We start from the raw sequence: 13,915 nt of genomic DNA on the forward strand, positions 1-13,915 counted from the left end.
AAATATTTATTAAGTACTTCTATTATTTGGCTAATCACTTAAAAGTTAATCCTTTATTGTAAATGCTACTCACCAAACTCTATCTAGAACATAACCCTATTAAACATACTTACACTCTTCTTCAGGCCTCTTCCTGAGTGCTGCACGAACTTCTTTACAAGGACTTCTCTGATATTGTGGGGGATTCCTTCCCCTTATTAGGTTCTCCATCCTATAAAAGAGAATCAAAACTAAATTTAATACCAAAATCTTTATAAATTTTGACTCTCCAAATGGTCTAAATCAAGAGTCAATAATTCAAGTATCTACTAAGGCTTGGTAGACAACATTATTAAGTGTCTGTCAAGGAATGAGACAGTAGGGAGTGGCAGGGACTGTGGCAAGTGGAGAGTGCTTGGCTTTTCTAAGGAGTTCTAAATTTTAAAAAAAATTAAAAAAACACCATGTAGACAAAATTCATATACCCACTCTCCAATTACAGGTTGCTATGAACTGAATGCCCCCCATCCCCAAATTTGTGCATTGAAATCCCCTATGTAACTTCTCAGCTACTAGCAATATATGATGCTGACAACTGGAGAATAACAATAAATGAATTAAATGCAAGTTGGATTAGCATATTTTATAGCACATACTTTGTGTTCAGTATTTTTTGGTTTCAGTAAACATAGTTTTGTGCCACCAGTACATAGTCTACTCATTTTGATAACACTAAAAAACTACTGAGAGTTCAGAATTTGAAAATTCAGAACAAAACCATCTACTATCACTTTGAAAATATAAACATAGCTTCTTAACATCTACAAGATTATTCTAATGAGATATCACTGGTTTTGATAACAGCTGGCCAAAAGCATATATACCATTGAAAACAGCATGGCTATAATGGGCGATAGTGGTGTAGGGTCTCCTAGGGTTAGTGGTGCAGAAGATTATGTTTCTGGTGTCTAGGGGGCAAAATTAGGAGAGGACAATCCCATAAAAGCATTATTTAAAATTATGTAAAATGTGAGATAAATAATCTTTTGTAGTGGGGTAGTAACATAACACTATTTCTATGGGAAATGGTCATTAGTTCTTAAAAACACTTTTCAATATACTTCCTGAAATTAATCCATTTGTTTGTAGGGGCTTCTGTGTGTGTGTATATGTGTGTCCATGTATGTTCAAATGTACATGCCTATGTATATAAAGTACAAGAAAATGTTTCTTAGTATGTGATGGTAAGTTGGGCCTTAGTTTCACTTGAAGTTCATTTCAACTGAGAAAAAGAATTACTTCTCTTGAGGTTATAGCAATACAGTGACAGGGAACAAAGCAAAAACCTGAAGGGTTTAAGACATAATTTATTCTAGCACTGTTTATGAGAGGAAAACTAGCTTTCAGGCCTGTCCCTACAGTTTAACCATAAGGATTAGCTGTATAAACTAAATTATATAAAATTTTCTAGTTTCTGACTCTTGAATTAATTCAATGCACAATTTTGATTACATCTTTCAACAAATATACAAATTACCCTTAGATCTAATAATAACTTTAAGTGAACTAATATTATTCACTAGTATTTACAAGCTCAAGACAGTAAAATACAATAAACATAACCTGTAAATACAAATGTCTGCATAAAATTGTGATGTGATTTTAGAAACCAATTTTACTCAGACAACTTATTCTGATCAGAATCTATGTAAACCACTCTCTTGGATGGGTTATTATTTTTCCTTTTGTATCTCTGACTACTGAATATGTGAAATTGATTCCATATAATTATGGTGGGTTTTTTTAATTTTTTAATTTTTTTTTATTTGTATAGAACAAGTCAGGAAGCACTACTAGGGCTCCAGGAGAGTTTTACTCATATGGTTGCTACTGGACCCAAGAATCTCCAGGTCAATCTCCCCAGGAATCATGGTGACCAAAGCTTGTTTTCTGAGAACATTCACAAGCAGATCTGCAGATTATGCAATATTAGCAATGGCTTAAATGTGTGAGCCTAGGTTCTGGGAATCAGACTGCCTAAGTTCAAACTTCCATTTTGTCTATGAAAGGATGATTTTAGAGAAAGATAACCTATTTTGCGCCTTATTTTTTCGTCAGTAAATGGGGAACACAAGCCATTTCATAGGACTGTTGTGAGGATTAAATACATGTAAAATAGTTTACATTGTGTCCATCACACTTTGAGAGCTCAACAAATATAGCCATTATTTATCCTAACTATCCCAAGTAAAAATGAAATCATATACTAAAATTTTAAATCTCTAGTATGTTAAGAAAAGTATGAAAACTGGCCTTTATTTAACAAAGAAAAAGAGCAGATGGCAATGTTGAGGAAAAAAGAAATTCTGGCTAAATAAATGTTTTGATTATTAGCAAAACACAAAACATCCATGCATATGAATTGCCAATTTTCAGAAATAAAGAACTTAATAAAATATACTTCATTTTATTTAGTAAGATTTAAGATTTATTATATGATAATCTTTCAAGGATACTAAGATGGATAAAAGTGAGTTGCTATTCCCATAAATTAACTCAAGTGCTACATAATGTATTCTTAGAGAATTTGTAAGATATTTCAGAATTGTACAGTGCCCTTTGACCTTAGCAACAAGTGAATTTATCTTATAATGTATTACCATTTATCATTTATTCCATTTTGTCTTTACAACAACCTCTTGAAAGGTTATTTTATAATGAGGAAACTAAGGCTCAGAAATGTTCAGTAACCTGTTCATGGCCACATGTTAAGTAAAGGTTCAACTGAGATTTAATCAAGATTCTCTGACTTTTTATCTTTTTCTACTTGTTTCCTAATCCATTATTTCCACGAGTCTATGATTATTCATTATAATTCCACTAGGAAACTGATACTTGAGATTCTACTGTGTAATGAATAATTAGTGGCAACGTTCTTCTTAAACACAGCAATATTTACATTAATCTATGCCTGTATATAAATAGTATACATATTAGATATTTATATAAATATAACACTACACAAGTATATGTATACATATATATTTGTATATACGTTTATTTGCTAATTACATGTTCATTTTGATCATTTAGCTATTTTCACTGAAATGTTCCTTTCTATCAGTGACTATTTATTACTTAATTTTTTTAATGCTTATTACTGATTTTTGAGAGAGACAGACAGACAGACAGAGTGTGAGCAGGAGAGGGGCAGAGAGAGAGAGGGAGACACAGATCTGAAGCAGGCTCCAGGCTCTGAGCTGTCAGCACAGAGCCCGACGAGGGGCTCAAACTCATCACATTTTAAGTTTTTGATAACCACCAAAAAGATAACTGGGGCCAAGAAATTCACTATAAATGATATATACAACACACTAATAGATGAAAAAAATTGTAAAAAGCATTGAAAGTTCATTTTTTCTCTGGAATGCCAAATGTTATGCCCAGTAGAAAACACAATTTGAATTAAGTTAAAATTTTACAGAGCAATATTCATGTCCAAACTATTACATAACTGTGAGACTTCCATCTTCCTGAGATTACACTCTTGGTTACATGAACTCTTCCACTGGTGTCATCTATGATCTACAGTTTGCATTAAATGGTCAGACAAAAAGACCAAAAATGAAGCTTTGGAGCACAGCCAGGACACAGCAAAGGAGCTTTTCTTGCTACTTTCAAACTTGGCAAGCCGCCAGTGGGAGTGTGTTAACAGTGCCAGCAAGGAGAGATTAAGTGTGATGACCACAGGCAAGACAGATGCTCTAACAACTCATTGAAGAGCTCTGAAAAGTGCAGCCTACATGTCAACTGCTGGGAAGAAATTGAGACAGCCACATTAATATTAAAGAGTGTGAAAAAGCAATCAGAGATTATGAGCAAAGGTGTCTACAGCTCTCTTGGTGTGTACCCCAAATTTAGGTCACAAAATCACCTGAGGAGCTTTAAACAAGTACACATTCCCCCATTCCCACTACTAAAGATTTTCATTCAGTAGGCAGGGGTCAGGTCCAAGTAGATGTATTTTTTAACATGAATCAAATACTTCTAAAGTAGCCTTACACTGATCCCAAAATTGGCTTTTGGGAAACCCTATAAATAAAAAATATACACTTGGGAGATACAGGGGAGGGAAGTTCAGTGAAGTCATTCCAGGATATAGCCATTTGCTGATACAAAGGTGAAAAGACTGCAGTTAGGACAGGTACTATCAAAAATGAAAAGATTAGCCCAAGAGATATTGTCAAAGGCTTGCCAAGTTCTCTGGTAGTCCACCAGATGAACCAGGAGGCTGCCCACTGATAAGGCTGATAATCTCAACAGTGAAATGATTTCCTCCAATAAGGTTTGGCAGACTCAGCTGGAAGACAGAACAAGTTTGGATTAATTTAGAATTGTGGGTTGGATTGGGAGTATGACTAGTTGAAAAAGGAAGTGAAACTTGGGTATAAATATGGTTGAAATGAATTTGTACTGGATGGAGGAAGATGAGGGAGAACGACTGAGTCACTGGAAGACAAAGGTGTTTGGTTAAGAGAAGAGAACCGTTAGATGTAAGTATTTCCAAAATGTCCATTATGTGTCAGGTGCTATGTTAGGTTCTTTATATATGCATTATCTATGTCATCCTTATTTTATTCATGGTTAACCTGAATTTCAGACATGTTAAGTAACTTGCTTAGCATCATACAGTAAGTGCAACATTCAGGATTTAAATCTAGATATGTCTGACTCAAGAGCCCAGGCTAATAGCTACTATGTGAACTGTGCAATAGAAATTTCTGTGATGATGGAAATGTTCAATATCTGTGCTGAGACAGTAGCTGCTAGCCATATTCAATTATTGAGCACTGAATATGTGGCTAGTGTGACTGAGGAAATGAATTTGTGATTTGTGAAATTTTATTGAATTTAATTTATTTAAATTTCAATTTCAATAGCCACATGTGACTACTGTAGTAGATAGCACAACAGGCCTAGAAGTCCCCGTTTAGCACATGACTGATAAAAATACAATTCTCCACTGAATAATTCTGAATTAGTCAATAAGAGGGAAGTAAAATCTTTTTTTTTTAATGTTTATTTATTTTTGAGAGAGAGTGGGGGAGGGGCAGAGAGAGAGGGAGACGCAGAATCCAAAGCAGGCTCCAGGCTCTGAGCTGTTAGCACAGAGCCCAATGTGGGGCTTGAACTCACGAACTGTGAGATCATGACCTGAGCTGAAGTAGGATCCTTCAACTGAGCCACCCGGGTGCCCCTGATAGGGAAGTAAATTCTTGGACAAGTATTCCACATGAAGGTCTTTAGAGACAAATGAACAACTGAACTCTTCTTCAACCTAGAATTGGTTCACAGTGACCTCTTAGGAGCCTCTTGGCAGAAACACATTTTTCAGGGCACCTGGGTGGCTAAGTTGGTTGAGCGTCTGACTGTTGATTTTGGCTTAGATCATGATCTCATGGTTCATGAGATTGAGCCCTGAGTGGAACTCCACAATGACAGCACAGCCTGCTTGGGATTCTCTCTCTCTCTCTCCCCTCTTTCTCTCTGCCCCTCCCCCATTCATACGAGCTCTCTCTCTCTCTCTCAAAATAAATAAATAAATATTAAACAAAACACTTTTTCATGCAACTATGATTTTCAACTATGAACTCTGCCTGTAGTACACCTAAGTGCCTTCAATATGCACTTAAAACTCATTCCTATCTCTGGGCCTCTACATATAATGCTAAATGAGTTCTTCTAATCTATCTGAATAATGCTTTTTTTTAATGTTTATTTATTTATTTTGAGAGAAAGAAAGAAAGAGTGTGTGTGAGAGAGAGTGCGTTCATGCAGGGGAGGGGCAGAGAGAAAGGGAGAGAAAGAATCCAAGTGGTCTGATGTGGGGCTCAATCTCATGACCATAAGATCATGACCTGAGTTGAAATCAAATGTTGAATGCTTAACCAACTGAGCCACCCAGGCGGCCCTATCTGAAGAATTCTTAATCATCCTTCTAGTCTTCATTATAATATCACTTTTTGAGATAATAAGGGATCACTTTGACACCTTAATCTAATGAGATCCCAAAATATGGTTCCATCCTACAGCCTGAAGTTTTCCATCATAATAGTTATCACAAATTGCAATTATATATTAGTCTTCCAAAACTTTTATTTAATGTCTGCTTTCCTCTTGGAGTATAAGCCCCATGAAGGCAAAGACAATGTTGATTTTATTTTCCACCTTACTGGTGGAGTGAAGAAATGGGCATGGTGTTTGGCATTCATGGATTATTTTCTGCTTGAATGAATGAATAAACCTGCCTTTCCTAATCCTTCCATGAGGGAAATTGTATGCTCTGGGATCACTGGGTATGACCCAGGTAGTTAAACTAGTGAGTGACCTTCTAAATATTGCTATTGTTCCCTTATCCCCAACCTATGTGCTTCCCCTCAGTCATTCAACAGCACCTCCTAACACTTTCCTACTAGGCCATCACCTTGCACTCAATAACTGCCTCTTAGCACTGCACTCTCCACCAGCTCCCAAGGCTACGAGACATCAGAGAGCAGGTGGGACAATCCTGGATTCCCTTTGTTGCAGGGCTTAGGAATGAGAGGTGATGAGGGAGCTGCTCTCCTTAGTGTGATGCTGCTCTGTGGGAACTTTCACCGGCAGAACCGGGTGCCCCAACTGGTGTGTGTGTTGGGAGAGTAATTTAATCATGACATAAAGGAAATGGATTAAAAAGTAAAATCAACTTGTTTTGCTTACAAGATACCAAATATACTGAGGCTAATTTTTCCCTTCTCACTGAGCTTATTACTATATTTGCTGCTTTGTGAACACACCTCAAACTGGAGAAATATAGTGCTTAGTGGGTTTATTTGATGAATAGACAATTTAGATAAAGCCCTTAAATGAAGTTCAGCACACAAGCAATGAATTGAGTATTTGCAAGTCTCTTTGTTTGTGCTCTGTAGGCTCCCTAGGACTCCTGAAGGAATTTTTTTAAATCAGTTAAGTAGATATAAAATAAATTATAAAGAGTAAATATCTTTGACTTGGTTTCTAAAACAGTAAACATTTCAAGTATGTCTTAATAATTATTTTTAATTAAATAACCTTGAACAAATGCAGACATTTAAAAAAATCAGACTTTCCATTGAGCTTTTATTTAATTTGATTATAAGCAGAACTAGACACAATAAACTACATACCTATGAACACAACCCCTTATATTTAAAATAGCAATCAATATGAGTAGGAAGCTCAGTAAGATATATAGTAAAATATGGTAGCATTTGTTGCCTTCAAATTTAACAGTCATATACAAGGAGCATTTCTGTTAGAGTACAGAGCTATATATATGATATTGACTACAATCAGAAAATTTACCCAATAATTTTGTGGTAAAGAGCATACTACCTTTTAACTCATCAGAGTCCAAAGATTAAAATATATATCATGTGACAAAAGTCAAACATCTTTTTCTTTCCACAGGCACTCCATCTTCCATGGTATTCTTTAGCACAGTGCCTAGACTACAGTAAATACTCCATAAATACTTAACAAAAGATTGAATAAATAAATGGATGAATGAAGTCTGCTCCTTCCTAGCAGGAACATTTGGAAGATTCTTCTTTTCCATCACAAATTTTACCCATACCTTGAGCTCAATAACAGCCTCTCAGCACTGCACTCCCCACCAGCTGCCAAGGCTACACGACATCAGAGAGCAGGTTGGACAATCCTGGATTCCCTTCGTTGCAGGGCTTAGGAATGGTAGGTGATGAGGGAGCTGCTCTCCTTAGCTTGATGTTGCTCTGTGGGAACTTTCGCCAGCAGAACCAGGTGCCATCCCTGAAGGCCTATTTTTCAGTCCCAGTTCTACTCAGAAACAAATCCAACCACTTCAAATATATTCAGTGCTTGCCTTCTGAATTTTCCATATTATATCTATTAAACGTTGGAAGAGTAACCAGCAATTTTCAAGTTAGTGTTAGTCTCCATTTCAGTTTTTGTGCCCTTTACTCATATAGATTCTGAATTATTTGAGAGCTTTGATATAGTGCACTGCGGTTGTTAAAATGTTTCCCCATAACTTATTTCATTTCATTTTCATGACAATTCTGAAATAGATATTGGTATGTCACTATTTTATAGACGAGACAATTGGAAGTCTGAGCTACTAAGTGACACAGAAAGGCCAGAGTTAGGACTTGAACTCTGTTCCTTTGACTTCTAAAAATCCCTCTTCATTTCACATGCCACCATGCATACACAATATTTATTCTTTTCTTTTTGCTAGGGTCTTGTACGGAAGATTTTTACGAAGTGAGTCATAGATATTCAAAAATCTTAAAATATTGAATATTTACAAATAATTGTCACTTTAATTTATTCTTCTGTATGGCTGAGCACTCAACAAAAATATTCATAGTAAACTAAAATAAATACAAATAATAGGGATTAAAAAATTAAACTGTGCTTAAGCATGCATACAGAAGAAGCAAGGATAAGATTTCTATTATTTTTGGAAATAATGATTAGTAGTTTGTCCTGCCCAAAGGAATAAAAGAATTAGGGAGCAGCATGCTGTGACTATCCAACCTCACCGAGTTCTAAAGCCAAGTGACCCCAAGTGAAGCCAAGTTTCAGAATTCCTTAATTGGCTTAGAATTCAAGAAAAAAAGGGAAAAAGTTGAAGAAGCAATGGAAGTGCTCTTGCTTTATCACTGAACTGCTGTTTTCTTGTGAGTGAAGTTCAGCCCAAGTTCAGCACAGTGAACCAAACCCCAGAATAAAACTATGCATGCACCTTGAGCAAACAATAGCCATTAAAAAGTCTCGAATGTTTATAAAGATCCAATTTGAACTGCAAATGACATAGCAAAGATAATCAATACCCAATTATCTCAGCCAAATGTGTTGAGATGATACTTAATAAGGACAAACTGAAGTTAAAGAGCAAGATTATTGTGAAAAGAAATCACTTCTTAACTACACTTAAACTGCTTGAAAATAGATTGAAATGCTTAACAGAACAGAAAGAGACAACACACTTTTGAGTTGGGAAAGTATCACATGTCTGAGTTCTAGGGCCAGTGATGATTTACCAAAACTGCAGGGATCATCAATAGTTTCAAAGAGTAGAAGCTTGTTTTTACATGGCCATTTAAGGGATGAAAAGTCTACAGTATATTGTTTTTACCTTTTGTAAACCACAAATCAGACCTGAAAAGTGGATGGTTACATATAGTTTACTTTATAGAGGTTACAGCAGACAATTGTCCCATAAAAATCTATGAAATTAATGGGAAGATCATGTGTTAGCAATGGGAAAAAAAGTCAAGCTCCTCATAAATTCAGGAAAGCACACTATTGACAAAATTCTAGTTTTAAACTGATTTACTTCTTTCCTATATAAGAAAAAATATTTTTGTTTTTTACCCATACACAAAATAATATTGTATCAGAAGTCTGTTATCTATATGAAGGTACTTTATTGACAAATTCAGTTGGTACAAGGTGTAGCAAGCTTCCCTTATGAAAGTCCTTACATAAATTAATAGTTACATGCAAGATTTAAGAACATATTCATTGCCAAAATTACAAAAGGATAATCAATTAAGTTCACTAAACTCAGAGTTATTGAAAAAAATTCCTTAAAATTATACAAATGAAGTGGCTAAATTAACAGAGACTTTCACCTACAAAAATGAATGACATTCACAGGATGACAAAAATGTGAAGAAGGCATAATAAAAAATAAAATCAATACATCCAAACCACTCTCAAGAGCAAAGACAGAGAGCTGGCAATGAGGAAGAAATATATCCATTAAAAAAAAGGTAAGAATTCATAAAGTAGTCCTAATGTTGAATCAACATAATTATGCAAAGAAAAAGATTCTAAAAGGTACTGAAAATAATGCTAGGTTCTTCAGTAATATTACCACTCAGATTATGATAACATTACAAATTATATATGAATTATCCATCATTCTTAAAATTTAATAGCATATGGCAATTATTTCTTTAAAAAATTGTATTTTGAATAAGTTGAAATCCAGAAATATAATTAAATTACCTGCCATCTAGAAATTATTACAATTTAATACATTTATAAGCCTTGGGGTGCCTGGGTGACTCAGTTGGTTGAGCACCTGAATTTGGCTCAGGTCATGATCTCACAGTTTGTGGGTTTGAGCCCCACATCGGGATCTGTGCTGACAGCTCAGAGCTTTGAGCCTGCTTTGGATTCTGTGGTCTCCTTCATTCTCTGCCCCTCCCCCGCTTGTGTGCGTGCTCTCTCTCTCTCTCAAAAATAAATAAATAAACATTAAGAAAATTTAAAAATACATTTATAAGCCTAAGTTTGATTCCTTTTCCACATTCTTTTCTTTCCACCCATCCTTTGGCTTTAAAGAAGAGAAAGACACCTGAGTCAACATTTATGAAAGGAGAATACTAATGCCACCAGAATACAGAATCATCTCTCTTTTGAAAAGCCTTCTATGATTTTGCCCACTGCCCCAACTATCTTCTGTCTCTGTCCTATTAAGGGTCCTATGCATATATCTTATCACTAACAATCCTTGAGGGCAGAATTGTCTCCTCTGTGAGGATCTAGCACAATTCATAGACTACAATGGAAATTAAATATTCCTTTCTAAGTGATTAAATGAATAAATGGTGTTAGAAATAAATGTATGTCCTCTACTGTTCTAATGTGATGTACGGTTATACAACATTTTCATATATTTATTTATTCCTTATAAAGAGACTGCGAACTTAGTATTTTACAGATGAAGAAACTGAGACTCATTTACCCAAGGTCAGCACAAAGCCAGCCAGACTCATGTCCATATTTTTGGATTCCTGCTGATCTTCCCACCTCGGCACAGCTGCCTAAATGAAGGAACAGCTCTGCTCCTTTTAAGATGATTCCACTTTCACTAGGAGCCTTCTTAAGTCTCAGACGGGGGATTACTATCACATAGGGTAGTTGTTTAGATGCAGAAAAAAATGTATATGAAAGTTCTGTATTTATTTTGCAAGAAAAGAATGTATTCCTTTCTCAAAGTGAAATGGGGAGAGTTGGCAAATATGAATAAATATTATTCTTCTCAAAATGTGCATAAATATCTAACTATATAGTATAATATATAAATAGAATGGCATCAGTCTTTGCAATGTAGGGATGTGAAGACCATGTTCTTCCCTGTAGTTCTCTGTCTTCAGCCTGTTCTTCTGCATCCTGTTCCTGATGAATCTCTTCTAGTCACAGAAAAGGCCCACAGGTCAATGGTTCACGGTCACTACACTGAGGTTTTTTTGAATGTTAGGACAATGTTCTAGTAATTTCTCTAAAATTGTTGCATATGGTGCAGAGTCACAGAAGATATTCATAATGTTCTTCAAATAAATGAACTGTTATGATTAATCAAGTGAGTACTGTTTGATGGCTATAATTCTTACTAACGACAAAAGCAGATGACATCATAATCAGAAACATATTTAAAATTTCTAGGATATTTTAAAGCATAAACACTTTCAATCTTTTATGGAATATGGAATATGTGGTATGTTTTACTAAGAAAGAGAAGTCAAGATGATTCATCTAGGAAGATAGATTTCTGGGAAAAACCCAATTAAGTTCCTATTTGAGGCTGAGTACCCGAACAGCCTGAACTACTCAGATGGACATCACATAATTATTTGCTATTTCTAGGAGCATTTAAAAAATCTTTCTGCTTTTTCTAAAAATGTATGGATCAAAGGAAAGATCATGTCACATGTTGCATGGTTATTTTACCTCAGAACCTCTCACCTGGCATTTCTTGTCACAATGTCTTCCCATTACCCTGCCAAAGGGATTTGCTTTTTTGTTTGTTTCCTTTTGCTTATCTTCTATTGCCTACTGTTGTACATATGTAAATACATTATTATCCATTAAAAGAATATTAGAGCAAACATTCACAGGGTCTGTGGTACAACCCTTGCTTCCCTATGGTCTATTTTCAATTTGGCACCCCAGGAGTCTTTTTGAATCAGGAGTCAGATCTTGCACTGCACTGTTCCCAGCACTCTGAGGACTCAGATTTTACTCACATGAAAAGCCAAAGTCCTTAAGATGGCCTGTGGGGCCCTTTGTTATGGTGCCTCTCCTCATACCCCTTTCTCTCCCTCTTAGTCAATCCAATTGAGCATATACACTATGCTCCTGCCTTAGGCCCTTACTCTGGCAGTGTCCTCTGTGCGGAATCCCTTCACTTTGTCAATTCTTTATTCAGAGGTTACATTATTTCAATGATGTCTATCCTAACAACCACATTTAATACCATACTTTGAGCAACTCTCCCAATATTTCACTCATGCACCAATACTTCTGATCACTCTTGCCCTGCTGTGCTTTTCCTTTACCCTAGTGCTTATCAACTCGCAACATAATCTTTTAATCTACTTATTTGTAAAATTAATTGCTTATTGACTGTAAAGTCCATGTGTGCTTTGAAAAGAATGTATATTATCATTATCCAAGCATTGATGATTTTTGTTTTTGCTTACATATATTAATTAGTGAGAAATGTATGACTACTTTCCCTGTATGCCTGGTGAATTTGTCTATTTCTCCTTGTACTTCTGTCATTTTTTTTTGTTTTATACAATTTGAGTCTATATTACTGAGTATATAGAAGCTATAACTATAATATCCTGAAGAATTGAATCTTCTGTCATTTTGTAGTGATCTTAAGATCTAATAAGGCTATTTACCTTACAATCTAATTATCTAATAATACAGTTGCAAGAACTCTCACGGATAGCAATTGCCTGGAATATCACTTTCCATACTTTTGGATTAAAATTTTTTGGGTCTTTATAAGTAAGTTCTATTTCTTGGAAAGAAAATATTGTGTATTTTAAGTCTAGCTTTTTACAAATTCATTTTGAAATCAGAATGTTATATTTGCATTTATCTGATCTTACTGAAAATAATTTGGATTTATTCCTGCAGTTTTATTTTGTGCTTTCTATTTATACAGATTGTCTATTTTCTTCTTTCAAATTGAGGGGTTTTTTTTTTCTATTTTCATTTTATTTTTGTCTTCTCATTTGGAAATTATGACCTCTATGTATTTAATTCATGTATTTAATATTGGTTTCATTATTCTTTTCCATCTCAGACATTCTCCCTTTGATAAGAATCCTTCTTCCTGAAGTTCATCCCTTAAAATTGCCTTTGAAGTGAGTCAGGAGATTTTAATCTTCTTGGTTGCTCATCTGAAAATGTCTACATTTTGTACCTCTTCTTAAGATAAAGAATCTCTACAAGATAAAGAATTAAATGTGGCAGACAGCTTAGAGCTCATTGAAGGTGTTATTTCCAACTTACAGCCCCAGTGTTGCTGCAAAGAACTCCGGTATGATTTACTACTCTTCTTTGGGAGTTAACCTTTCTTTCCTGTCTAGCTGATTTTAAGATCTTTCCATTGTCTTTTCTGTTTTTCAGTTTCACTATGACATTGTCTATTTATAAATTTCTTTTTATATTGGCTTTGCTTTTTGATTTGAGATCTATTGTCTTTTAGCAATTCTGAAAAGTTATTCATTGTACCTTTGATTATTGCTTGTTCTTGTTTTTTTCTCTTTTTATAACTTTAAATGGAATTTAGGCCTTTGCACTCTATCTTTAATGTCTCTTAACATCTTGTGTTGGAAATTCTCTCTTTGCCCCACTTCATCCACTCTGCTCTGCATCCTGGGACACTAACCTCTATGTCATGTATCAATAAAGTCCCCCTGCCTTTGACATCCAGGTGTGTTTGACCAGTGAAAGGTATCATCAGGAAACTAAGTGTGAGAGAAGAGAGGCAGGGGTACTTATTTTCTCTGTAGCATTCTTCTACCAAAGTTTGCAGTTCCTTTCAGAAGACGCATTGCTATAG

At 35.1% G+C, this 13,915-nt stretch overlaps 1 protein-coding gene across 11 annotated transcripts in view; it reads right to left on the reverse strand.

Annotated features, from left to right (window-relative positions):
* Nucleotides 1–13,915, reverse strand: part of LRRC7 (leucine rich repeat containing 7) — a 560,700-nt gene that overhangs the window by 455,166 nt on the left and 91,619 nt on the right. For all 11 annotated transcript variants that reach the window (XR_009258064.1, XR_009258063.1, XM_058717001.1 and 8 more), the window contains exon 2: nt 114–211. Coding sequence is in view for 8 of the 11 variants with exons in the window: in XM_058717001.1 (XP_058572984.1) it covers nt 114–211 (98 nt within the window). In the remaining 3 variants the exon portion in view is untranslated. The remainder of the gene's footprint in view (nt 1–113; nt 212–13,915) is intronic.

Source organism: Neofelis nebulosa, chromosome 2 (genome assembly GCF_028018385.1).
Source record: "Neofelis nebulosa isolate mNeoNeb1 chromosome 2, mNeoNeb1.pri, whole genome shotgun sequence".
Classification (NCBI taxonomy): Eukaryota; Metazoa; Chordata; class Mammalia; order Carnivora; family Felidae; genus Neofelis; species Neofelis nebulosa.